Source organism: Acomys russatus, chromosome 10 (assembly GCF_903995435.1).
Source record: "Acomys russatus chromosome 10, mAcoRus1.1, whole genome shotgun sequence".
NCBI lineage: Eukaryota > Metazoa > Chordata > Mammalia > Rodentia > Muridae > Acomys > Acomys russatus.
In genome coordinates this window covers 52,905,396-52,931,604 of record NC_067146.1, presented here as the reverse complement: position 1 = coordinate 52,931,604, position 26,209 = coordinate 52,905,396, and the positions used below count along the sequence as shown (strand labels likewise).

The following is a 26,209-nucleotide window of genomic DNA, read 5'->3' as shown; positions in this document are numbered from 1 at the left end:
CTCTGTCAGCATCTGCAGACAGGTCAGACAGTCAGGAAGTCTGGGATGTGACTCGGTTGGCTCTCCTTAGAGCGCGGCAAGCAATGGAATACTACATGAGGCTGGCAGAGGGTGAGGAAGGATACCATGGGGATGATGGCTACCATGGGGATGATGGCATGATGGGGTGCCCATGAAAGGGGCCCAGAGAACCTCTGTTGGCTCCAAGCTCCAAAAGAGGAGAAGGAAAGTTTGCGGCTTTGTGTATCCAGACCCAGGACATACTCCCCTCTATTTGGTCCTGAGTCTTCTCATATCTAAGTCCTGGACTCTAGCCAAATATGTAAAGTGTTGATCAAGGAGGAGGTGGGGTGACTCTGTGTGACACATACTTTCTTCACAGGGTACTGCCTAGTTCAACCTTTAACGCAGTCCTGTTCATAGTCAGAGCCACACTGGGATGCAGTGGGCCAGCACCCTTTAAGACCCCACAAAAACACAGCCACACATACCTGCCATATCCTCAGAGAAATGGGCACCTAGCCTCGGTGGCATCATTTTAATATATATATATATCAGTGCCTTAAGCTATTTGGAGTGACCCACTCCAAGAGACCACCTAATTAATGAAGGGCTTGAGGGGGGATGAAAGAAAACTGGCTGTGGATCTAAAAAAAAAAAGTGCCTTCCCTCTAGGCCAGCAGGATGCTCAGAGCCCCAGAGGCCGGCTCTGCGCTCCTCCTGCGACCAGCAGCCTCAGCTCCCCCATGTTTGCAGTTCATTGTGTGTGCGGTGTGTGTGGGGGTGGGAGGGGTGTCAAGGAGCATCCCATTAGACTGAACAAACCCACGCAGGCAGAGAGGAAGGAAGACGGTGCTAACCTTTACCATGTACCTGCCCACGGCACAGGACCCTGGGGACCCCACGGTAAGGTCTGTCCCTCTGGCAGGGGGCCCATGGCATGGCATGCGTGTGGCGTTGAGGGCACAAATGAGGTGTGGCAGAGGGAAGAGAGTGACTCTGAGGAAAGGAAAGGGGGAGTCTGGGTGTCCCTGAGGACTTCACAGAGGAGTGGCTGACAGTGGTGCAGGTCTCCCCCCTCCCCAGGGAACAGCACCCACAGGCTGTAGGGATTTGTCTCCCTCATTCCCTGCCCCCTCCCTCCCCACATCTGCCTCAGTTCTTTTCTGTCTGTGGAATTCTTGGATCTCTGAGTGGGAAAGGCCCTGGGATTCCTGGGCCAAATCTCTCTGGTACTCCCCAGAAGGCAGGAGTAGGCAGATAACAGCAACTCCTCCAAGGTCACACAACTATTTCCGTGGCCCATTTTTTTTCTTTCTTTTCTTTTTTCTTTTTTGTTTGCTCATGTTTGCTCTGTGTGTGTGTGTGTGTTTGTGTGTGCGCGAGCGCACGCGCGCGTGTGCATGAGCGAGTGTGTGTGTGTGTGTGCACATGTGTGTGTGTGTGTGTGTGTGTGTGTGTGTGTGTATGTGTACAAGCAAGCAAAACTAACAGAGAAAGGCAAAATCACACAGAGAGACAGCCTCCTTTATAGTAGCAGGCTGTGTGCTGGGGCACAGATGCATTCTGACATGAAAAAGGAGGCACAGAGCTGCTCAGGTACCACTGTGAGGGAGCTCCCACAAGGACTGTCTGAGTCTCCTTGGTGAGAGAGGAGTGGAAGCTGTTGGTGTCTCAGAGGCCTCTTCTCCCACTTCTTGGAACTGGGCCTGGTCCTAAGTTCTAGCCAGAGTTCCCAGGGGACTTGGGACTTAGTCATCAGACTCTGGGTCCCGGACACATCCCAGGATTTAGTGACCAAAGGAGAAGGGTGTGGGCTTAGGTTAGGGATGGCCAGGTCACAAAAACCAGGATTGCTGGTCCTGAGAGCTTAAAAGGTTCTCTCTTCACACTCCCCACTCCCCACCCCCCACCTCCGATAAAATTAGGGTAATTGTATTCTTCTGAGGGAAGTTCTACTGCTGAGGTGAGGGAAACCTGACAAGAGGAAGGGGTCTCTCTAGCAGATAGCCTTTCTCCCTCTTCTCTCCTTTGTTCCTCTCCCACTCCCTCCCTTCCTCTCCCCAGCCAGCTTCCCTTCTCTCCTTCCAGCCCTCCATTCCCCCTTACCCCCCCCCTCCTCAATCCCCCCACCCCCCCCCGCCTTGTCCCCAATCGGGACCGCCACCGAGGGCGGGAGCACAAGACTCTGGGCTCCGGCTAGGTCTGGGTGGCCATCTTCCCGCAGAGAAGGAGTTAAGTCTCTTCCCTGCATCCCTCCTCCCCTCTCCGCCTCCCCTGGCCACGGTGGAGTCCTGCAGCTGGGCCCTGGGCTGACCTTCACTGGAAGGGAGGCCGCCGCAGCGCGCATGCTCGGCCTGGGGACCCTTGCAGGCGGAGGGAGGGCAGTGCAGACCGGCGGCCGGAGCCCCCAGTGCACCGGCTGCGGCCGTCCGCTCCGCACGGTTGGGGGGCGAGGCGGCCGGTCCGTCCCGCAGGCCGCGGCGTAGCGCTCCTCTGCGCGGGGAGCGGCGCTTTGCCATTTGGTGCTGGCCGTGCTTCTGCGAGGGAAGGAGAGATGGGGGGACGACAGGGGGGACTCCGGCTCCGGGCCGCCGCGCAGCCGCCCTCCCCTTGCCCCAGAGTAGCTCTCGGCCTGCCCGGGTGTGGCCTGCGCCGCGTCGGCTTGGAAGAAGTCCGGGCTACCGCAGGCCGTGGGCGGCGTGTTACTGCCCAGCGCCCTGGTGGCACTGAGCTGGTGGGGTTCCTGGCCTTTGTGAGAAGGGCTCCCTGGCCAGGAGTCCTTCACCAACCTGCTAGGAGAGCATGCTAATGGGTCGGCATCTCTTTGTATGGGATGTAGGGGAGGCCAAGGTGTGCCTGTGTGTGCGAATCCGTGTGGTTCTTTTTCTCTGTAGCGGTTTGTCCTGTGTGCCCCAGGTGTGTGTTTGAGGGTTATGTACCCATAGCTGTCATTTGTGCAGCATGATACCCCCAGAGGGGCTCGCTCAAGAGCTCTAGAAGGACCTGTCTATGGATCTAACTGATGCGCCTCACCCCTCCACCACCCCCGTACTAGTTTCGGCTTAGCCATGACCTCCCATGACCTTTTTCACCACCAAGACCTCAAAGATCCCCTCTTATAGACTTCCCACAACCCCAAAGCTGAGATGCCAGTCTGCCTCCTGTTTTCTCCCAAGAGGTGTCTACCCCACTCCCAGAACTTCCCAGGACTGGGGTTTTTCAGTCCCTGCTAGAAGCAGAGGTAGGGGTAGCTGCGGTGACTCCCACCTTCAGGTAAATGGCAGAGCACTGGCTGCATCCACTGGCCCTTTGAGCTTTGCAGGTGTCCTCAGTTTCCGGTGTTGTAGAGTCCCTGTGCCCAGGCCCCTCCGGAGGAGTCACAGCCTCCTTGGAATACTAAACCCAACCCACCCGAAACAAAGGGCATGAGGCATTAGTCCAGCCCACTTTATGGACAAGATAGATGATACTGGGCATTTGGAAAAGACCAAGATGTGTTCCCATGAGTGAGGCCAGGGACGCCTCCCTGCAGGAACCGGGGCCTGACCTGGGGCTCAAAGGATGAGTGTGATGGGACAGGCAGAAGGCAGGTGGAGGCATTACAGAATGGCTGAAAAGACTCAGACTAAGGGGGGTGGGGCACGGGGGAGGGCGGAGGAGGTGAGCTGCTGCACCCAAGCAGATGGGCACTCCTGCTACCAGCGGCCACCTTTATACCAGTGTCTCCCACAGCATCTGATTAAGACGTTCTCTAGTCTTTCACGGTGACAGTGGGCACCCGGAAGGACAATGACAGGCATTCTTACAGGACCTGCAGGAAACTATAGGTGCTGGACAAACAGACTCCTGGGAGAGCTTTCCCTCTGCTGTCATGACCTTTGAAGACATTCTGAAGGGCCAAAGGTTAGGACCCCAGGGTGCCATACTGGGTTTTGAGGGCTCACATTTTAGTGTGTTCCCACAAGGTCCTTCAGGCATTGGCCCCCCTGCATCTGAATTCTGACAGCGGCAGCCCCAGCTAGCCCATAAAACTTGACCCTTAGTTGTCCCAAGGCCCGCGGGCTCCTCCTCCAGAAGGTGGAGAGAGGCGTGGCTTCTGGCATGGGCGGGGCCTGGGCTCGACCTAGGCTTCTCACGTCCAGCCCCCTTCTTTCCGGTCTTCTTCAACTCCGGGGTCGGTCAGTTGTCTCCAAACAGTCCCTTTTCGGGTTCGCTCATCTTCCTACTCCACACTCCAGCTTTCTTTTCGGTGCTTGGGCGGACCTCACCATCCCCAGCCTCTCTGGGTCTCTACGCCAAAGCCACCCAGCTCTAATTGCCTCACTCTTTCCTCCTACCCACCCACGTACCCACCCTGGCTCGGCACCCTTCCTCACGTTTACTCTTCCTGTCCCCATAAGCCCAATCCGTGTCCCTTTTTCGGAAATACTTCCCTTATTCCCTTCACTTTCTCACACAGAGACAAACAAAGACTCACAAGCCCAGAAATAGACTCCCACAGAGCTGAAAGACACAGGCCGTGTCCTGCCCCGCACGCACGCGCGAAGGCGCGGCGGCTCTAGTGGAGGGAAGCACACAGACGGGGCGTTTGTCAGTGCACGCACATAAACATCCCCACCCACAGCCACTGCGCCCTGCCACAAAAGGGTGCAGGCACCCGGTGTGCGAGACAAGGGCACACACATCTGCGGACGCCGCCCAGGAGCCCGCCTAGCCCGGCACACCCACCGCGGCCGGCCCTGGGACCGGAGCAAGGCCTCCTCCGGGCTCGGGCTCCCCCCCACCCCCCAGGTTCCTTCCAACAAATGTTTCCCTACTTGGCCTGCCTGGTCCCTGGGGAAAGGGCCTCAGAAATGCGGCAGGAGCCACTTGGGGGAAAAAAGTTGGAACTGCCTGTTCCCTGCCTGGCCCTGTCGGCGAATTCTCTAACCGAGAAACTATTTGTGGAGAGGGCAGGGTGGCCGGTGAGCCCCTTGTCACCTCCCCTGGTGTTCCCTTCCCTGTGCGGCCACCGGTGGGCCTCCGGCGGCCTGGGCTCAGCGCAGCTGCCCATCACGTAGCCTCCGGGCAGATCGGCGAGTCTCGCCGCTCGTATGCGCCATTTGGAGCACGCGGGGTGCTCGGGAGGGCTGCTCTGTCCCCGCCGCGTCGCAGGCAGACCCCGGGCCGCCGGACTATTTCTGTCTTATCAGTGCAGGAATGCGGCAGCCGCGGCGGCGGCGGCGGCGGCGGCGGCGGCGGGCGGGCGGCGGCGGCGTGGGCCGTGGGCCGTCAGGGCAGCCCTGAAGGGGCCCCCTCCCCACTCCGCTCGAGTAGAAGTGTGAGAGAGCCCAGCAGGACTCAGAGGGGAGAGTTGGAGGAAAAAAAAGGCAGAAAAGGGAAAGAAAGAGGAAGAGAGAGAGAGAGTGAGAGGAGCCGCTGAGCCCACCCCGATGGCCGCGGACGAAGTTGCCGGAGGGGCGCGCAAAGCCACGAAAAGCAAACTTTTTGAGTTTCTGGTCCATGGGGTGGTGAGTGGGGGAAAGTTAGCGGGGGAGGGTGAGCGAGCTGGCTCGGGCTGAATGGAGGGATGATCGGGAGGGGCCGCCGGCGCGCTCCCGCTCTCCCACCCCTTTGGTTGAGGGGCGCACGGTCACGGCCCAACCCTGGGACCTTGCCGGCGCCCTGGCATCCGAACACGTCGTCAAGCGGTCGGCTGGGGATGGGCGCGCGGCGGCCGGGAAGAGAGGCGTCGGCTTGGGCTCTTGTCAGGGGCAAGGGGTGGGATGTGAGCACTGTGCCCTCCAAGAGGGGGGTCCCCCTCAGTAACTGACGTGTCGCACATTCTTATACTGGTGGGCCCAGGTGTTACCCCTGCCCTGGGGATGGGGGCGGGGTGGCGACTCAAACACACAGCTAGGGCTGGGCTGCCTGTTGTCCCTGTTCATCCTTTGGGACAGTGTCACTCTGACTGGGTCTGAGGAGCTAGGAGCAGGTGACCCTAGAGGCACCTAAGAGCAAAAAGCTCTCTGGCTGAGGCAACCTAGGCATCCTAGCAGGAGGACCCTGAGGACTTGGCCCTGCTGTCACAGTATAGAGAGGCCTACTTGAGAGATGGACCCCAAGTGGGCAGAGCATCCCCTTGGCAGACTAAGCTACCAGAAGTTGATGACCTTAACACCTCAAAGGTGTGAAGGAAGGGCTGGAGTTGGGGACATGAGGCCTAAAGAACACACACACACACACACACACACACACACACACACACACACGAAGACGACTTGAGGACGTATGAGGAGCTTGAGGGTGTCCAGGGACTTAACGAGGCTGACACCTGAGTTGAGACAGTGGAGAGGCTGTCTGTGAGAGGTTCCAACCCTGGGGACACGTGATGGAGAATCACACAGATTTACTATGGCCAAATTTGGTCATGACCCCAGGAAGCACTTTCTCAGTGAGAGAGTCAAGGTCCCCCAGAAGCTTGACCTCTTATGGGAGTTGTGGACGAGCCCCTGGAGGCCCCTAGAAGCATTCCTGTCAGGCCTCTCCATATCTGTGGCCTTGCTGAATAGGAGAGCGTCTGAGAGGGCTTCACTGTAGCAGGCTGTCCTCTGGGGTGCCATTCCCAAGGCAGTCCTGTGGGTTAGTGGAGTAACCACTGCTAACCTAGCTGCGGGAGTAGTTGCTTTAAAGAGTACCATCCAGTGAAGAAAGGCACTCTGCATATGGGAGCGAAAATGGCCAGCTTGGAGGATAGGTTCTTGGGTGATCAGGGCAGCCCCCCCACCCCCCACCCTCTATAGTCTAGAGAATGGCTAGGCCTGGGCTTCCACCCGGTGACATTGTTGCTATGAGTGACAGAGTCAGGTGGAGTGGGGGAGGCAAATTCAGGGACAGGCGTCACTGCAGAAGAGATGGGCAGAGACAGGTGTCGGCTGGGGGTGGAGACCTTATGAGTAAGCAGTGAAGGAGAAAGGCAGCCAGGGTTAGGGTTAGGGCTTCTTGGTTCTGGAGTGAGGGGAGGAGTATTTTTATAATATATAAAACAAATACATATATGTATGTACACACACATACACACACACACACACACACACACACACACACACACACACGACACACACAGTCTTCTGTAGCCTAGGCTGGCCTCAAACTCACTTTTTGTCGGAATTGGAGGGAGGTATCTATCTTTCTGCCTCCACCTCAAGACTGGGATTACAAATCTGTCCCAAGGCACATCCCTAACCTGAGATGGAGAGTGCTCAGATAATAGGGTCTTCCTCCCTCCCTCCCTACTGACCTTCCTGTTCCTCTGAATCCATCCCACCTCCTGACTAGCCCTTAAACCTCTGCTCCCTTCCTGGACCTGGACAAGTGGGGTCTGGAACACCCCACTCGCATTCGCATCTTATCTCTTTTGATTGACTGCTCCAAGGTGGTGGCCAGGGAAATCCAACCTGCCTCATTTCTCTCCAATTTCTACTCTTACCAGGATGGGGTGGGGAGTGGGTTCTGCCTTTAATGTGGCCAGATAGGAGAGAGAAATGGGTGCTAGCACAGATGGGCTTCCTTCAACCATCCCTGCCCCCTGGCAGCCCACATCTAATCCAGTTCCCCACTTGCCACTCAGAAAAACCTGGCAGGGTCTGATGACGTTAGACCCTCAGGTGCCCTTGCTCAGCCTCTTGTATCACCTTGGGAGAAAAGAAATTAAAGAGGCTGGCTAAGTCAGTGGGTGTGGAGACCTGGAGTTAGCTGAAGAATTGTTGGAGACCAAGGGGCCGAAACGGGGGGGGGGCACAGATGGGGGGAGGGACCTGAAAGGGAGATGAGGCCTCAAACACAAAACCCATCAGCCCCAGAACTGGGGTGTGGAAACCAGGGATTGGGAAATGAGGGCAGATCAGCCAGTCACCTCAGCGAAGCATCAGGGAGCAGGGCCCCCAGGTGCTGTCTTTGCCGGGATGAGCAGGGTGACCTTGGCGAGGTCGCTTTTTTTCTTTGAGCCCCAGTTGCCACATCTGTCAAGTGGGGATGAAAAGAGCTGCCCTGACTGGCTTGCAGAGGACCGTGCGGATGTGAACATCCTTTGAACGGTTGAAAGGCGCCATTAATATTCATTTTTGCGGTACCTCGCACCGCTCCGAGGATCGGCTATGCCCTGGGCAATTGCCTGGCTTCAGTTAGCTTCCTGCAAGGAGACGCCGAACCCCCTCCTCCAGAGGCACGCAGATTCCCGCGCCCCCGCCCCTCCCACCAATCACTCCCACTCATCGCTCAGCGCAGGGTTACCAGCCCCCCGGTCTTGAGAGGGGCGGGGACGCAGGCACGCTGGCCTGGGGGTCGGGACTGAATCTGACCTACGGGCGGCGGTTTCTGCTTCACCTCTCGCCCCCCTCCCCCCCCAGCGCCCCGGGATGCCGTCTGGAGCCCGAATGCCCCACCAGGGGGCGCCCATGGGCCCCCCGGGCTCCCCGTACATGGGCAGCCCCGCCGTGCGACCCGGCCTGGCCCCCGCGGGCATGGAGCCCGCCCGTAAGCGAGCAGCGCCCCCGCCCGGGCAGAGCCAGGCACAGGGCCAGGGCCAGCCTGTGCCCACCGCCCCCGCGCGGAGTCGCAGGTGAGTGCCCCCCAACCATCCCCCCAACCCCCGCGTGGAAGGGCGTGCAGGGCTGGGCAGGCAGAAGAAGCCTCCGGGACCAGGTGGGCAAGTGGTGGGGATGGGAAGCTGAGGAAGGATGTTAGCAGCGACCAAGTCATTCTAGCTTGGATACTCTCTGGGGAGGGCTTAGGGGGCACTGATCTGGTTCTTTTGTGTGCCCACAGTGGAGACAGGCTGCGATAGTCAGCTGCCAGCATCCCTTTTCTACACGCACCCATCGCTCTTCTGCCTGTCACCTGCTGAATCCTTTTTCCCATCCTTTACCCCAAGTTCTGGGAGATGCTTCAGTCTTTGGGGAGAGGCAGGGCTGGCTATAGACCCAGGGTTGAGCTTGTAGCTCTGTCTTCTCTGAAGTGTGGTCCTCTGATACCTCCCTCCCAGTCCTGAGCCCCTCTAGATCTCCGCAGTCCCTATCCTTGGAGTGGGCGTGAAGAGGCGTTATAACCCCTCTGAGGGACCAGTTCTGCTCCCAAGCCATCCGACCAGCTTATTTCCTTGTCTGAGAAGTTAGTGGCACCTCCGTGGCCCCTGCTGGTTCTTGGCAAGAATAATGCCCCAATGGGCATCAGTATTTAGCCAAACACACACGCATCCTTTTGCACAACAGATGGGCTCTTTTACAAGGTGCAGTATCAATTTTACTTCATTATTACATAGCTTTTACACGTCAAGGAAAATCATAGGCGTCCCATAAATTCTTTTACAAAGTGAATCATTATCTTGCACAGCAATTAATGCCTTGATTGTGTGTGTGTGTGTGTGTACGTTAAGAGTTTTGTGTGGATAATTTATTTGAAATAAATCAATCCTTTCATGAAAGGCTCACCCAGATTAAGAATGGGTTGGTTTTTTTCTTTAATGAGTTGCTTGCCTGGCCATAGAATGGATTTCTGGATAGGGAGGGGGCAGTGAGTGATAATGCCACATGGAGGCAGTGTAGAGCTATCCTCTAGGCTGTGTGTAGTCTCTTGGCGAGCCAAGGGTTTTCTGGGTTACGTTTGAAACTGGGAAGCATCCCAATTCCAGGTACTGTCTACCGTGGTCCAGCCACTTTAGTTACAGTGCTGAGTGACACTCGCATACAACACTCCTGCACCCTTCCAGGATCCCTGTGACTGTGGTGTGTCCCTTGGCTGGCAGATGGTCCAAGACCACAAGCATCTCCAGCCCTGAAACAGTCCTTTCAAAGCCCAGAGTAGCAGGAGTGCCAAGTCCCACCAGTTTCACACCATGACAGCTCCAGGAACCAGGTGGAAGAGCCATCTCTCCTATTTTTGGAGCTCAGGTTCTCTTGAGCATGTACCTCCTGCTTAGCAGGAGAACGAGGGTCCTCAAGAATCTTTCTTCTCTCTACTCTGTCTTCCCCACCTCCAAGATTTTTTGCAAACACTTCTGCATCCCCAATCTTTTGGCAGCATCTTCCCTTCACTAGTTCCTCCTAAGTCTGGATGTCTCTGGCTCTGAGAACAAGGTGAGGTCCAAGGTAGTGGTACCAGAGCAGAGAAAGGATCAGTCATTCTGCTTTCCGAGGGACACACCAGCTCCATGTCACCACTATAGCCCTCAGACAGGCAGACAAGCAGGCTGTGGGAACCCCAGCCAGGCGGGTGGAGATGTCGGGATAATTTAGCAGGTGGCCTCGTTACTCCCAGATCTGTCGCCATGGTAACCTGGTTTTTTCTTTTAAAAATGTACAGTGCCAAGAGGAGGAAGATGGCTGACAAAATCCTCCCTCAAAGGGTGAGTGCCTTTCACAGCAACCCCCAGCCAGCCCCCATCCTCTGCTGCTCCGCCTTCCCCTCCTCCCTTAGGAGCATTGCTTTGGGCTCAGCGCGTCACAGCCACTTTCACTTTTTGTTTTAAAAGCTCATTAAGAAGTGAGGCTCCCTGTGTGAGAGGGCGGGGCTGGAGTGAGGGAAGGAGCTGGAGAGCCATGGAGGGAGGAGGGGCAGAACATGGGGCCTGAGGTTAAGGGGGTTGGATGCCAGTGGTCCAAAGGCATAAAGACCTGGGACAAAGAAGGAACACGAGACTGCTAGGTGCAGGGAACAGAAAGTAGCAGGAGATCCCAGCCACAGGGAAGGGACAGCAAGTGTGGGGCTTGTGAGGGAACCAAACACTATTTTGGGTAGCCATAGTCCCTTGGCACTTTGCAGGGACCCACAGTAGCTGTGTGATTAGGGAGGTGACAGGATGAGGCTGGGCACTTGCACCTGCTGGGGCTGTTGGTTGCTGCCTCCTTCCCTGTTGATGAGATGCATGGATTTTCCTGGAGGGGAGAAACAATTTTTACCCGCACACAATGAAGCTATATAATAGAGTCCTGGGGACACGTCCTGTCTTCACTCTCAGAATTCCACACCCTGAAATCAATTGGACAGCTCCCCTACGTGTTCTTTGTGTCCTGTGACCACAGAACAGGCAGCGCATTCTGCATTGCAAAATTGACTGAGCCCTGCTTCCACTTTGTCCCCCCAGATTCGGGAGCTGGTCCCTGAGTCCCAGGCTTACATGGACCTCCTAGCATTTGAGAGGAAACTGGATCAAACCATCATGCGGAAGCGGGTGGACATCCAGGAGGCTCTGAAGAGACCCATGAAGGTGCCTTAGTGTGGGGGTAGGAATAGGGCTCTAAGTGCCCTTGTCCAGGAGTGGGAAGCGGGGTGCCCCTGAGAGGGTGCACACAGCTCTCGTCCTGTACTATGCTTTATCTCTACAGCAAAAGCGGAAGCTGCGCCTTTATATCTCCAATACTTTTAACCCAGCGAAGCCCGATGCCGAAGATTCCGACGGCAGCATTGCCTCCTGGGAGCTGCGGGTGGAGGGGAAACTCTTGGATGATGTAGGTCCTGCCCCAGGTCTCTCCAGGTGTCCTGGGGGTGGGTATGGGCTGAATCAAGGACAGGAGTAGATGTCATGTAGGCACTGGGGGTTGGGGCATCAGCCCTGGCTGGGGAGGGTGGGCCTGGGGACAGTCTGAGTACAGAGGACTGCCTCTGAGCACACCACTTGCCTGCTGCCAACTTGGCCCATTCTGTGTCCATGGTCCCTATTCTGCCCCCACAGTCCCTGTCACTTTCCCACAGCCCAGTAAGCAGAAGAGGAAGTTTTCTTCCTTCTTCAAGAGTTTGGTCATTGAGTTGGACAAAGACCTTTACGGCCCGGACAACCACCTGGTTGAGGTAAGACAGATTGCCTCTGCCCTTGAGTTACCTCCTTCCCACTGGCCCAAAGCCTTGGAGAAACTGGCCCTAAGCCCCACCAATACAGATGGGTCTCTGTGGGTGACCTAGCTCTTCGCCCTGCACAGTGGCACCGGACACCCACAACCCAGGAGACAGATGGGTTCCAAGTGAAGAGGCCCGGGGACTTGAGCGTGCGCTGTACCCTGCTCCTTATGCTGGACTACCAGGTCGGTTTACCCCTTGCCTGCCCACGTCCCACCTGACCACCCCATTCTCCTTCTAAGCCATCCTCTCTAGGCACAAACTGCAAAGAGCCATAGCTCTATTCTGAGTCCCACGTCTGCCCCCCCCTTTGACCGAAGTTCCTCGTAATCTTTTCCCAGCCTCCCCAGTTCAAACTGGACCCCCGCTTAGCCCGCCTGCTGGGGTTGCACACACAGAGCCGCTCAGCCATTGTCCAGGCGCTGTGGCAGTATGTGAAGACCAACAGGCTGCAGGACTCCCATGACAAGGAATACATCAACGGAGACAAGTATTTCCAGCAGGTAACGGATGGATGTCCTGAGCCACAGGATCCGGGGAGCAGGATCCTGCAGTGTCTTAGCAGAAGCCCCTCTGGAGGGTAGCTGGCTTCTCTCTCGCTGAGCTCCTGCATACCAGGAGTGAACAGAGCCGCGGCCTTGGGGCCAAGAGCAGGGTCTAGTCCAGAATTTTCCATAGTCTATTCAGCCACTCTCCAAGGGGGAATAAATCTGGGACCCTCCTGGAGTGGGGGAGGGGAAGCGCAGCATGCTGTGCCGTAACCTTCTCGGTAATTTGGAGCTGGAATCCCTGAGGTGTCGGCTCTGGGTGTAGACTTGGGGTAACTTACTTTGCTCATCTTTCTGCCTCTCAGTCTGTCTTTGAAATGAGGGGTGGTAAAAGCTAAGCCATCACATGTGTCTGACAGTTAGGAAAGCCCAGACTGTTACAAAACACGATCTGACAAAAATCTACCACAGCAGAGAGCTTCTACTAGTGTATTTTAAAATAAAGACAGCAGAGAACTCTGAGTAGAAACAGTTGTTGGTATTTATTGAGCACCTACCACATACCACTTCCCACACTTATTTTTGCACACGATTCACTTCATCCTCATGACAGCCCGTGTGATGGGGTTGATAACACCACACCGCTCTAGAGATGAAGGCACTAAGCCCCAAGGTTAAGTAACTTGCTCATGGAATGTGGTAGAAGGGGACTAACACCAAAGCAGGCAGACTCGGGGCCGCCCACCGGCCTCCCCACTAGCCATGCCTCCAGCCTGGCTCCTTGCCACCAGCACCCTGTTCTGCTTGTTCTCAGCTTCTGGTGGTCTTTCCAGGATGGAAGGATAGTTATTAGTTACTACTGTCTTCACACGCAATAGTGCTCTCCCTCTCAACCATCCTGTTCAGATTTTTGACTGTCCCCGCCTGAAGTTTTCCGAGATTCCCCAACGCCTCACAGCCCTGCTGCTGCCCCCTGACCCAATTGTCATCAACCATGTCATCAGGTGAGGTGGCCCTTCTCCACAGACTGGGAGATTAGCTCATTTCTGCCCTCCCTGTTTCCCCTCCCTCCTTGTGGCCCCTCCCCAAACCCCAGCCCTGGGCTTCTGTGGGGTATACCATGGGCATCAAAGGCTGGACTTCTCTGGCAGCGTGGACCCATCAGACCAGAAGAAGACAGCATGCTATGACATTGACGTGGAGGTAGAGGAGCCACTGAAGGGGCAGATGAGCAGCTTTCTTTTGTCCACGGCCAACCAGCAGGAGATCAGCGCTCTGGACAGTAAGGTGTGGCCTGAGCCCAGAGCTAGAGTGGGACATTAGACCAAGAGAGAGGACAAAGCATTCAGACGACAGCATGGGCCTCAGGCCTAAGGAACCCACAGCCCTTCCCTACTGCTGAGGGGCTCACCTCATTGCAAGTTCAGCTCTGCCCACCCCACTTCCCTCACTGAATCAGAGGACACAGGGGCTCTGGGAAACTGTCCTTCCCAAGAGAAGCAAGTCCCCCCCCCCCGACCGCCCCCTCCTTCTTCTTGCATTCCTCTCAATCATTCTTTCTACCTGTAGATCCACGAGACGATTGAGTCCATAAATCAGCTCAAGATCCAGAGGGACTTCATGCTAAGTTTCTCCAGAGACCCCAAAGGCTACGTCCAAGACCTGCTCCGCTCCCAGAGCCGCGATCTCAAGGTGAAGACAGGGTTCAGGGAGCATTGCAGTGAAGACAAGCACGCAGGGAGGGAAAGATGGACATGCAACTCCGGCAGGTGAGGCCCTCAGAATTCAGGGTAGCCCCCATGCTCCCTCCCAGGTGATGACCGATGTGGCCGGCAACCCAGAAGAGGAACGGCGGGCTGAGTTCTACCACCAGCCCTGGTCCCAGGAAGCTGTCAGCCGCTACTTCTACTGTAAGGTAATGGAGGCCCTTGACTATGAGGCTTCCCTCTCCTTCAGTCCTTGCTTTTCACCTGGCAACCGTCTTTGCTGTTGCCGATGCTTACCACCCGCCTACCACCCTACACCCCCATGCAGTAGTCTGGCTCACAGACTCTTCCAGGGAAGGGGTGCCAGGATGGGGTACCCCTGGCCACTCACCAGGACCTCTGTAACCCTGCCCCTGCTCACGCTTCCTCTAAAGATCCAGCAGCGCAGGCAGGAGCTGGAGCAATCGCTGGTCGTGCGCAACACCTAGGAGCTCGTGGACAAGCATCACTGTGAACCAGCCAGGCCCACTGCCCAGCACAGGCCCTGGGCTCTGGCCTCCCTCGCCTGCTGCTGTGGTGGGGGTGGGGAGGACTGAATTAAAGGTCACTCAACAGACAGCAGCCTTGTGGTCATTGGGGACTGGGAAGGGACTGAAGAGGGGGAAAGCAGTGGAACCGGAACCCGCAAATTCTCCACAGCCCTCCTGGATTCTTCTTCTTACCCCTCTCCCTAGACCTAAAGAGTTTGGCAGAAGATACTTTTAATAACATCATTTCTTATTTAAAAAAAAATACAGTGACAGCCCTCCATCTGTCCATCACCTTGCCTTGCCCTTCCTGGGGCTATGGCAGACACAGGGGTGGGGACACTAGGTGCTATTGGCCTGCTCCTGTTCAAACAGAGCCATGGCCAGCTGGGTACGGGCCCCCAACCCCTCCAGGTTGCTGAGGCGACAACGGTGGTACAGTTCCTCACTGAGCCGGGGGCTACAGTCCCGCAGGGAGAACTTCTGCACCAGCCCTGGCTCTACGGCTCGAAAGAGGTGGAGCCCTGAGAACCGGAGGAAAACATCCATCACCTCCAGCCCCTCCAGGGCTTCCTCCTCTTCCTGGCCTGCCAGTTCACCAGCCAGCCGGGCACGGGCTGCCAGATAGTCGGCATTGTAGAAGCAGCCCTCTGCCGATGCCTGCCGGTCAAATCTGCCCCCGACTGGAGCCCCACGAGAAGGGTCCACACCGGGGGATGGGGGATCGGGACCAGCCCCAGGGACACCTGGGGGAGATCTCTGTGATGACAGAACAGGGTTGAACTCCTGAAAGTGGACTGGAAAGAAGACCTGCCAGCCCGAGATGGCATTCATCCTGCAACGGTTGAGGACCTCCGACCCAGGCCTTGTCCACACCGTGGTAAGGAAGAAGAGTGTGTCCACCGGGTGTTTCTTGGAGATGACGTCCATGAGCCGCACCTGCGAGGGGGCCTCTGCTCGCACAGCAAGCCAGGCCAGTCTCGCCCCAGGGTACCGTCGTTCTAACTCGGCTGCTGCAGCCTTCACCCCAACAAATGGGTCAGGGCCCCCGCGGCCTTCCCGAGGCCCATAAACCAACAGCAGGGTGAGCAATGCATGTTCTCGAGGCTCTAGAACACTGGCAGCAAAGGCCTCAAGAAAAGCCAGGGCAGCTGGCGCTTCAGCCACCAGGAGCGGCAGCACCAGCTGCACCCGGGTAGCCTCAGTGACATAGGGCATAGGCAGGATTTCCACTCTGCTCAGTGGCCGCAGCAGGCTCACTCTGCGGGCCAGGGAGCGTCGGTGCCCTCGCTGAGTCACGGCTTCCAGCAGCAAGTCGAGAGTGTACTCCATGCCCCTCGAGGGGTCAAAGCGCCTGTAGCCGTTGAGAAGCCGCTGCTTCTGGAAGCGCAGGCGGGGCTGATAGCGCCGATTGAGCTGCTCCAGAGCAGTGTCCACGGCATCCCCCACATCTGCCCTGCTAGCGCCCTGCAGTGGGCATTTGGGAGCCCCATCTGCACAGGCGAAGGTGTGCTGCTCTGTGAAGTAGTCCCAGCCCAGCACCTCGAAGCGAGAGTGTGGTGTGAAAGGGGCCGGGAGCCCCACAGGCCAGCTCAGCCCTGCCTGCCCCTCAGGGGTCAGCACTGTCAGGTTCCGGATCTGAGCCTAAGTTGGAGGGAATGCAACCAACATTAGTGCTGGTTTTGAGAGCCCACCCAGTTAGTTGTAGATGCCCAGGCCCTGGGGTTCCACCAGCAGAGGCCTGGCTAACCACCTAGTCCCTTGCCCGTAACAGTCTTCGCTGTAGTGCAGGCAGAAGATGAGGAATACCAACCTCAGAAGGATCCGGTACTTAGCAGAAGTGGATCTCAAAACAAAAAGCTCAACACACTCACTCCCGTGCCCACAGGACTCACATCCTCTTCATGGTCTGAGCTTTATTCCAATGTGTACCCCACCTCTAATGACCCCCACACTACAGAATTCCCCTCCCTTCTACCCTGTGGGCCTTTCAGGACAATTTTAGAAGCTTAGGACTTCGTGGGTTGTCTCAAAGGAGAACACTACTGTAGGGAGTTAAGCTCCTGGGAGGCTTTTTTGTTTGTTTGTTTTCCGAGACAGGGTTTCTCTGTGTAGCCTTGGCTGTCCTGGACTAGCTTTGCAGACCAGGTTGGCCTCGAACTCACAGTGATCCACCTGCCTCTGCCTCCCAAGTGCTGGGAGGCAGCTCCTGGGAGTTTACCTACAAATCTGATGGCACTCAAGTCAGCCCAGTGTCCTGAACCCTAGGGTCCCTTGTCCTTGTGATGGTTTTAAATTTAGGAAGTTGGCCTCTTTCTTCCTTAGCAGCCCGGCTCCCAGCTCAGCTGCCTGCTCCCTGTAAGCCCCACCCAAGCTCCCTCTAACCTTCCAGCCTTGACCCTCAGGCACAGCTCACTGCCACAGCTCACCTGCAGTTGTTCTATTTCGCTGTAAGCCCGCTCCAACTCCAGAGCGCTGAAGCGTTTGTGGAGCCGGTACATGAGGGAACCCTCGGAGACAGGGTGAACGGTGAAGGCACTCAGGAAAGCAGAGCTCCCCTCCTTCTCGGGGTCCCTATTCTTGGCCAGCTCGAAGGAGCGATACTGTTGCCCCTAGAGGGACCAATTGGACAGTCAATGCTGCACACATAAGCTGTTATTCCCAAAGCTCCCACGGCCCTCCTTAGCAGCCACACCTACACTGCTACTGCTTAAGCAGGGACAGAAATACAGTGGCTCCCCCAACTTTCATTCCTACTTCCAATGCCCACATTTTGGAAATGAGAAAGCAAACAGGCAACTATGGACATCCTCTTCCCCCAAGAACCCCACTGCTCAGTGAGAATACAGTCATAGGACCTCCCAGTAGGCTGGTACAGAAGACAGCCTGCCTCTGGGACACACAGCCTTCTGTGGTAGAGCAGAGCCACTCTCTTGGGTTAGTAGAGGGACTCTGAGCTTTCCACTTTCCGTGGGTTGCTAACTCTAAAACTTTTTCACATCATCCCTAACTGTGATGTGCACTGAGTGTGGAAAGGGAGGTGGGAGGGAAGCAGACCAGGACGGTGAGGAGCTCAGGCATCTTTATGGCTTGTTCAGGGGTCCCTAAAGATACGCACTTTTGGTGGCCCAGGGGCTGTAAGGTGAGCAAGGGAGAGCTGAAGGGGCAGGCTGGCGTCTGGGAAGGACAAAAGGATTGTCTCAAGAATTCAGTTTGGACAGCAATCACTCAGTCACTGCCAAGCTTTGGGGGACTGGGACTGCGCTGAAGGGGCTGTCACCTGGTGCTGTGAAACACAGCCGATGCCCAGAGTGTCGATGAGGCAGCGGCCAAGCCATTCATCAGGCCGGGCACTGAGAATGTCCCCTCGGCAGCCATCCAGATGGGGCCTCAGGCGCAACAGGAGACTCCGTGACAACAGGTAGCCAAAGCCGCCATGGCAGTACCGGGCCTGCTCGCCTGCACCAATGAATTCCTCTGCATGGCCCAAGTACAAGTCTTGGTTGATGCTAAGGTGACCAGCAAGAGCTGCCAATCTGGGGGCCTGCACATATGTGTCATCCTGCATGATGAAGAACCAGTCATAGTCGGCCCCAAAGTGTGCGTGAAGGTGGCGCAGCGTCTCTGACATGAGCCAGGCAGGCCGCTCATCTCCAAGAGATACCACCTGCATCCCTGAGGGAGCCCGGGCCCCTCGCTGCCCTGTGAAGTAGAGTAATCGAGGGAAGTGATGTGCCACTGTACGGTTAACAGCCACAGCCAGGGTGGACAGTGTGGCGCGGGAAGTCAGGACAGCCACCAGCAAGCGCTCACGAGAGCCCAGCTCTGTCTGGATATACCGCGTCCTGTGGGGAGACCAGAAGGTAAAGGGTCAACTCCTGAGTCATTGAGGGAGCATGCACCAGCCTGCCCAAGACATATATCCCTAGGAATGAGCGAGCTGGGATTGGGAAAGGGGGCAGGCCTCCTCCCTCGTCACTAATAACTAGCTACGGCAGGTGATACCAGGTGGAGGCAGGCACTAGTCAAGCATGTTCAGTGGGTTAGTGCAGGTACAGCTTTGTTCAAGAACAGTGAATGTTAATGCCAATGGCTGAGATCCTCTCAGAGTTGGGGAGGGATAAAGTAGGAGCAAAGCAAGACAGGAAATAAGACAAGTGCTTCCAGGAAATTAACACAGCACCAATAGAAACAGAGCAGCAAACAGCTGTAGCAGGAGGGTCAGGTCTGGGGGACTATGCACATCACCGTCACCTGAGCACCTTCTTGTAGGGCTTGTTAGGATCCCTGTAGTAGGGGACAATCCTGGGTTTGAAGTCTTCATCGCTTTGGTCCAGCCCAGTTTTTGAGTCTGGATTCTGTGGCCCTCCTGGCCTTCCCACAGCCTCTACACAGGGATCTTCTCCCTCACCCTGGATCCAGGATACTTGCAGGAGGCTCAGGCTGCATCCCAAAGACAGCCCCAGGATGAGGGGGAGCGCTGGCCGCAGCAGAGTCAACAGGGAGCTCAGTCGCATGGTGGCAGGCCCTGACAAAGGGTACCCCCAGGGCACAGTCTCAAGTGTGAGTAGTAGGTTGATGGGCCCCAGGCCAGCAGTTGCCCCACCAGAGAGCCTGAGGTCAGTGAGGTTAGCAACAGCCCAGCATCCCCACGAAGTCTTCCCAATGCCCTACGTCTGGTCTTCAGTGGTCATGTTGCTGATACACTCCTCAATAAAGTCCTAAAGTCTATGTGAACAACGCCGCTCACTACTGGGAGCGCAGTCTGTAGTCCAGTAGAAAAAGGAAAGAAAGTGCAATACTGCCAAACCTAACCCCGAACCGACTACAGCCATCTGAAGCATGGGCCTAACTCAAAAGTCAGCAGCACATGATGAAGCAGGGCTTGGGGTAAAAAGCACATGTACCATCCAAACAACAGTCCGACCACGGGGGCCTGCCTCTGGAACCCTGTCCTGTCCTGCAGATGCCCTAGCCCAAGAGGGACTACGGACTACTGCCACAGAGGTCAGGGCCTCCTTCCAGCCTGCTCCGGAGTGTCCGAGAAACCGACAGGCTCTGGAATCCCCTCCTTGTTAGTTAAGATCACCAGCCACGCATGGTGCACACACATCTGCCCACGCAAATGAGGGGGATGGCCACGGTGACTCAGCACAGCTGGCCTCTCAGAGGAGCGCAATGGCTGATGGAGCCATTTTGCAGGCCGTCCCACTCAGCCCTGCAAGGCTGTGCAGGCCATCTTCCTAAGAGCAGCAGGAACAAATTACAGTCGCTCTTGCTGTAGCAAGAGGTTATCAAACGAAGCCAAATAACGCAAAGGCAACACGGGAGACAGCAGCAGTTAGCGAAACCCGGGGGTCTGGGGAGGCCAGGAGACGCTCACCACCTTCCAACAGGACGCCTGCCTGCGCCACCAGTGCCCTACTAGTTCCCTTGGCGACCACAGCCCCGTGCCAGCAATCAGAAGAAGCCCCAAAGCGAGTCCTAGGCGGTCGTCAGGAGACAGAAATGAGTCGCCTACGTCCCGGGACTGCAGAGAAGGCCCCGCGTCCAGCTGGTTTGCTCAGCAAGCTCGGGCGGCGGAGGGCAGGACCAAGCGGGTTCTCAGGCCGGTCAGGGGAGACAGGGGCACCCAAGCCCCACGGCAGGCCAGGCGGAGACCGGAGCCGCCTCGCGGGTGACGAGACCGAGAGCCGTCCCCGTTGCGAGGCAAAGAGCTCGGATCTGCAGCCGCTGCCACCTCACAGCCCGGCCCTCGGCTTCCTCTTCCGCTGCCTGTCAGTCACCCGTCTCTATGGTGACCGCATCCGGCCCTTCGCTCCCGCCGTGAGCTCTCTATGGTTACTGTTCACGGCTGGATTCCTACGCTGAGGCTCTCAATGCCAAGGCGGGTGCATCCTGACTGCACCAGATATATCCCCCAATTCAGCTCAACCCTGTTAGCTCTGAGAAAGATGCCCTCCCCTTTTCTGATCACGCTTCAACTAAATCGGCTGCTCAACACCAGCGCCTATTCAGCGGCTCAAGAAATGTTTCTCTACTGAATTTTCAATGCATAACTGTACTAGGTACACAAGCCTCAGATAGGGGCATGTGGCCGGGAACGAACAGACCTGGGTTAGACTGGAACTTGCTCTGTAGCTCGAAGGTGGTGAGAATAGCTTGAGACACTTGTAGACACTAACACACTACGGTGAGTCTCAAGGCAGAAAAGTACAGAATTAAGGAAGGACCAGTCAGATGACACACACTCCGTGATGGTGCTTGCCACCAAGACTGAGGACCTGAGCTCCATGCCTGGTGAAAGGAGAGAACTGACTCCATCAAATTGTCCTCTGACATCCATACAATGGTGTTTTGTTGCATGCACACACGCAAATAGCTGGCCTCAAACTCAAAGCAATCCGGCTGCCTCTGCCTCCAGGGTCCTGGAATTAAAGGCACCACATCTGGCCATTATTTTTTTAAGTATAGAATTAGGTGGGAAGCCAAATCAAGAAGAATTACATTAGATTGGCAATGTGGACATGCTGAGATCCCAAGTCTCAGGCTTATCCAGACATAAAGTAGAGTTTTCTGGGCAAAGAAGAGAGCATGTGCAGGCCCTGGGGGGAGGGGGTGGGGGTGGGGTGGGAAAGTGACTTACCAAGGCCAAGGCAGCTAGGACCCAGTACAAAACAACCCAAGGTGAGCTAGAAAGAAAAGATGGCACTTGGCTCCCAGGAAGGACAGCTCCACTCCTAGAGGCTTTGTCCTAGCTTACTTTCTGTTGCTGTGATAAAACACTATGACCAAAAGCAATTTGGGAGAGCAAGGTGTTTATTTGGATTATAGGTCAAAGTCTATTGTCAGTGGAAGCCAAGGCAGGTACCTGCAGGCAGGAGCCGAGCAGAGGTCATGGAGGAAACCTGCTTACTGGCTTGCTCAGTTTGTTTTCTCATACAACTCAGGCCCAGTTGCCTAGGGATGGCACTGCCCACAGTGGGCTGGGCCCTCCCACATCATCACTAATCAAGAAAATGCTCCCACAGGCAATATGATGGGGTATGTTCTCACTGGAGGCTCCCTCTTCCCAGATGACCCTAGCTTGTGTCAAGTTGACCAAAAAACTAACCAGGACAAACGTGAACCAATAGTCAGTTCTTGTTGCACTGTGGCTTTTTGTGACACTTCAGTATTTCACCTTTATCTCTTCTCCTCTCATCCCTAGGACTTTTTCATGCACAAGATCCTAACTCTGGGTAGGAATGACAAAATATCCACGTAGTTAGTAAGTTTTCTAAAGAAGACTGCCTATCAACTGTTTACTTGTGGGATATCACAACTGTGAGTGGCTACATCAGTGGCACCTGATGGTAGAGAAGTGGAAGATTCCAGCCTTAAATTCTTGTACTGCCTCTAAACAGCAGTGTTTTGTTTTGGTTTGCACTGTATCGGAGCTTGTGTGTAGAATGGTAACAGTGCTAACAACACCCACCTCAGAATTTGCTGGGGGAATTAAATGTGATCATACAAATGGTACAACGAATCATTATCCTCAAAAAATAAATGCTATTGTCTTATAACTTCTTACAGGCTTGTGGCCACTATGCTGAATGAGGCTGAGAGATGGCTGTAGACAGGGCTCCCAGGGGGCTCGGGTGTCTGGGCTATGTGTATGCAGATAGCCTGATGGAACTCACTTGGCTAATAGAAACCTTGGAATTGAACTAACTTCATCGTTCTGAGGACTACAGCAGGCAAGTACTGTACTAGGTCAGTCTCTCTCCACAGAGGAAAGGATGCACTCCGCCCAAGGTCAAACTCTGAATGGGAAGCTGGATTTGATCACAGCACTGTGGTTATGCTGTACCAAGTGACAGCCTCGCCTCCTTGGTCACTTCTTCTAAGGCGCTTAGCACCTGGATGTCATGGTCTGTTTAGTTTTTTAAATTTTTACTTTTTTTTTTTTTAAGACAGGGTTTTTCTGTGTAGCCTTGGCTGTCTCGGACTCACTTTGTAGACCTGGCCTTGAATTCACAGTGATCCACCGGCCTCTGCCGTCTGAGTGCTGGGATTAAAGGCGTGTGCCATCATGCCCAGCTGGTCTGTAACAGCGGCAAGAGCTAACATGTAACATCCCATCCTATTAAGACAAACCTGCACGGCAAAGGAATCATTACCAGAATGAAGGGAGGCCAGAAAAACAGGAGAGAATTTTTGCCAGGTATTTGTCTGATACAAGTTTAATATATGGAATATATAAAGAACAAATAATTAAACATCAAAGGAACAAACAGGCTTATAAATAAATGGGCAAGTGAACTCAACAGACAGCTCTCAAAAAAGCACAAACGCCCAATAAACATTTGGGGAAAATTAACTTTTTTTTTTAGCTATGCAAACCAAATTACATTGAGATTCTATCTCATTTTAGTCAAGAAATCAAAAATAGGGTCTAGAGAGATGGCTCAGCAGTTAAGAGCACTGGCTGTTCATTCAGAGGTCCTGAGTTCAATTCCCAACAACTGCATGGTGGCTTATAACCATCTATAAGGAAATCTGATGTTCTCTTCTGTCATGCAGGCATAAATGCAAATAAAGTGCTTATATAGACAAAAAATTATTATTATCATTATTTTTTTTGGTTTTTCGAGACAGGGTTTCTCTGTGTAGCTGTTCTAGAATCGCTTTGTAGTCCAGGCTGGCCTCAAACTCACAGTGATCTGCCTGCCTCTGCCTCCGGAGTGCTGGGATTAAAGGCGTGAGCCACCACAATAAATAAATCTTTTTTAAAAAGAAAGAAAACAAAAATAATGCCAGGCACATGCCTTTAAAGCCAGCACTGGAAAGGAGTGGCAGGTGGATCTCTGTAAAGTTAAGGAAAGCCTGGTTAGGACAGCCAACAGGAAAACCCTGACTCAAAAAAACTAACGCAACTCAACCAAAATGAAAAGGAAAACAAAAACAAATGCTGCCAAGAAAGGGTGAGGCATGAGATAGCACTTGGGAGGCAGAAGCAGGTGGATCTCTGTGAGTTCAAGGCCAGCCTGGTTTACAAGTCAAGACCAGACAGTCAGGATGACATAAAGAAACCCTGCCTCAAACAACAAAAAACAAAGCAAAAACAAAAAACAAAAAAAAATAAACAATACAAGTTTAAAGATCAGATGCATCATGGGAATGGGCATGTACAGTGAGCAAAAGTTTATGTAACTCAAATCTGTCAAAATAAGAGAACCACTCACATTACACGCCTTAGTAGCCAGCCCCTCCCCCTTAGAATGCACAAAGGTAGCCCAAGAAATACTCTGGACCCTTGAGTGCACTCATATACTCTTGTGCCCTGTGGTCAAGGGTGACTGTATTTATCATCCCTGAATAAGGCTTCCTTGCTATGTTGTAATGTGTGTATGCTTACTTCGGCTGTGTAAAATGCCAACAGTACTATTCAACTGGTGGAGATTATTCTAGGCCATGGTCAATGGCGTTTAGATGACATATCTTTGACAATCAAGGAGGAAAGCTATTTCTATTATGGTGGGGGGAAAGGTGAGTCTTTTTGTTTGTTTGTTTGGCTGGTTGGTTTCTCCAGACAGGGTTTCTCTGTGTAGCCTTGGCTTTCCTGGACTTGCTTTGTAGACCAGGCTGGCCTTGAACTCACAGAGATCCCCTTGCCTCTGCCTCCCAAGTGCTGGGATTACAGGCGTGCACCACCAGGTCCAGCCTCTTGAGTCTTATTGTTATAGGAATCTTTCTCTGACCTCCCCAGTCATTGTCGTCTCTATCGAATAAATTCCAATAAGGCACAGAGAGTAGTGAAGACAGTCACGATAGAGTAAACTGAGGACATCATCAAAGGCAGAGCTGGACATTGGACTCAAAAAGGAACACTGTAAAGAAAAAGCATTTTGTGGCTGGAGAGATGGCTCAGAGGTTAAGAGCACTGACTCCTCTTCCAGAGGTCCTGAGTTTAATTCCCAGCAACCACATGGTGGCCCATAACCATCTAGAATGTGATCTGCTGCCCTCTTCTGGTGAGTAAGTGTACATGCATGCAGAGCACTGTATACATAATTTTAAAATTAATAAATCTTATTTTAAAAAAAAAGAAAGAAAAAGCATTTCTCAGGGGGTAGTGGTGGACATAGGTAGGCAGCTGTTTTACCATGTCTTAGTTTCTGGAACAGACGGCTTCCTGAGCTGCATTGTCCTGTCTATGTGATTGAAAGGCCCTTTTCCATTTACTTTTTTTTTTTTTTTTTTTTTTTTTGGCTGTGGTGTGGGTGTGTGGATGTGCATCCCTGCCCCACATCCCAGACCTGCTTGTTTCTATGTTTACCACGTGTGTGCTAATGCCTGCAGAGGCCAGAAAAGGGCATCAGATCTCCTGAAACTGCATTCACAGGCAGTTGTGACCCAGCTGGTGGAGGTACTGGGAATCAAACCATGACCTACTTAAAAGGCAATAGTACTGCCGGGCAGTGGTGGTGCACGCCTTTAATCCCAGCACCGGGGAGGCAGAGGCAGGTGGATCTCTGTGAGTTCGAGGCCAGCCTGGTCTATAAAGCGAGTCCAGGACAGTCGAGGCTACACAGAGAAACCCTGTCTTGAAATACAAAAAACAAAACAACAACAACAAAAAAGGCAATAGTACATTTTTTGTTCATTACCAAAAAGATTACTTAGATAGTAATCTTGTAATATTCCTGACAATTCAGAAAGTCTTGTTTCTTTCCAGCGCTGAAGATACAACTTTGGGTCTATTCTTTAAACTACATGTAATGTAAGGAACAGCACATTCAGAAGAAATAAAGCATGCGGTGGGGAGGGGAGAGGGAGGGTCCTCCAAAAAATAACTCGCTTCCCCCCCACCCCGACAACCCTCAGACAGGGTTTCTTCCTCCAATGTCACCAGTAATAAGCAAGGACAGGAGCCTGGAGAGGTAACAAAGCTCATAAAGAGTTGCCTTGTTTTTGAGGCTACAAATCTAGTTTATAATGTACCTAACACCAAGTCTGTTAGAGTTTAGATAGTGAGACTCAGAAGAAATGAAACAAGTCATAGTTAGGTGTCTATAGAGCTAAACTCATTAAAGTGGGGCCACTTTAGACTCTTTGCAGCACGCTATAAATAAAACACATGGCTCTGGTGGAACCCAGCAAACTCTTAACTAAGGTGCCAAGGTGCAGAACCACGTCTGGCACTTTCTAAAAGTTTGGTCAGTGATGGATGAGGCTCTGCACTTTCGGTTCCATGAAAACTAAGGATGCCTTTTTCAAGCAGAGCTCTGGTGGCGTGGTCTGCGAAGGGACGGGCTACTGCACTATGAGTGTCGCCTTTGCCCACTGGCACCTCATTCTTCCTTTTTTCCCCTCTACCTCTCTTCTATTGTTTGGACCGGCTCTCTTAGAATGCATGCTGGGAAGCGTAGTCCTACTCCCTGCTGGTTAAACCAGTTGGGCAGCCGGGTAAACTTATCTGAGAAAGGTGGGGTACCGTCTGCAAGACCAGCCCCCCGTCTCCGAGGAGCAATCTGGGATTTGCAGTTTCCAGTTCTTCAAATCCGCCTGCTGGGTCGGGACTCTTGTACTCTAATCCTCCCCTGAAGCCGGAGCCTCGCGCGTTCTGATGACG

The 26,209-nt window shown here is 54.2% G+C and overlaps 2 protein-coding genes across 2 annotated transcripts; one reads left to right on the top strand and one right to left on the bottom strand.

Moving 5' to 3' along the window:
* The first annotated feature begins 5,253 nt into the window (after positions 1-5,253).
* Smarcd3 (SWI/SNF related, matrix associated, actin dependent regulator of chromatin, subfamily d, member 3) lies at positions 5,254-14,683 on the top strand. Its single transcript, XM_051152178.1, has 13 exons — positions 5,254-5,513; positions 8,391-8,602; positions 10,342-10,384; positions 11,123-11,245; positions 11,364-11,486; positions 11,731-11,826; positions 11,955-12,056; positions 12,213-12,374; positions 13,266-13,363; positions 13,511-13,646; positions 13,929-14,051; positions 14,173-14,274; positions 14,500-14,683. Exons 1-13 carry the CDS (start codon positions 5,436-5,438, stop codon positions 14,551-14,553), a joined length of 1,452 nt encoding a protein of 483 aa, XP_051008135.1. The 5' UTR covers positions 5,254-5,435; the 3' UTR covers positions 14,554-14,683.
* A 102-nt stretch (positions 14,684-14,785) lies between these two features.
* On the bottom strand, positions 14,786-19,196 carry Chpf2 (chondroitin polymerizing factor 2). Its single transcript, XM_051152177.1, has 4 exons — positions 18,847-19,196; positions 17,873-18,437; positions 17,022-17,204; positions 14,786-16,236 (listed from the first exon to the last, which is right to left on the bottom strand). The coding sequence occupies exons 1-4, from the start codon at positions 19,107-19,109 to the stop codon at positions 14,935-14,937; spliced, it is 2,313 nt and encodes a 770-aa protein (XP_051008134.1). The 5' UTR covers positions 19,110-19,196; the 3' UTR covers positions 14,786-14,934.
* Between the last annotated feature and the right edge of the window lie 7,013 nt (positions 19,197-26,209).

Excerpts from the sequence above, each read along its gene's own strand:
- Chpf2 (XM_051152177.1), bottom strand. The coding sequence starts at position 19,109 with ATGCGACTGAGCTCCCTGTTGACTCTGCTGCGGCCAGCGCTCCCCCTC. Across the intron at positions 17,205-17,872 it reads GCTGTGTTTCACAGCACCAG|GGGCAACAGTATCGCTCCTT; the intron begins GTGACAGCCCCT and ends TGGTCCCTCTAG. Across the intron at positions 16,237-17,021 it reads GCGAAATAGAACAACTGCAG|GCTCAGATCCGGAACCTGAC; the intron begins GTGAGCTGTGGC and ends CCTCCAACTTAG.
- Smarcd3 (XM_051152178.1), top strand. The coding sequence starts at position 5,436 with ATGGCCGCGGACGAAGTTGCCGGAGGGGCGCGCAAAGCCACGAAAAGC. Across the intron at positions 10,385-11,122 it reads ACAAAATCCTCCCTCAAAGG|ATTCGGGAGCTGGTCCCTGA; the intron begins GTGAGTGCCTTT and ends TTGTCCCCCCAG. Across the intron at positions 12,057-12,212 it reads TCCTTATGCTGGACTACCAG|CCTCCCCAGTTCAAACTGGA; the intron begins GTCGGTTTACCC and ends ATCTTTTCCCAG.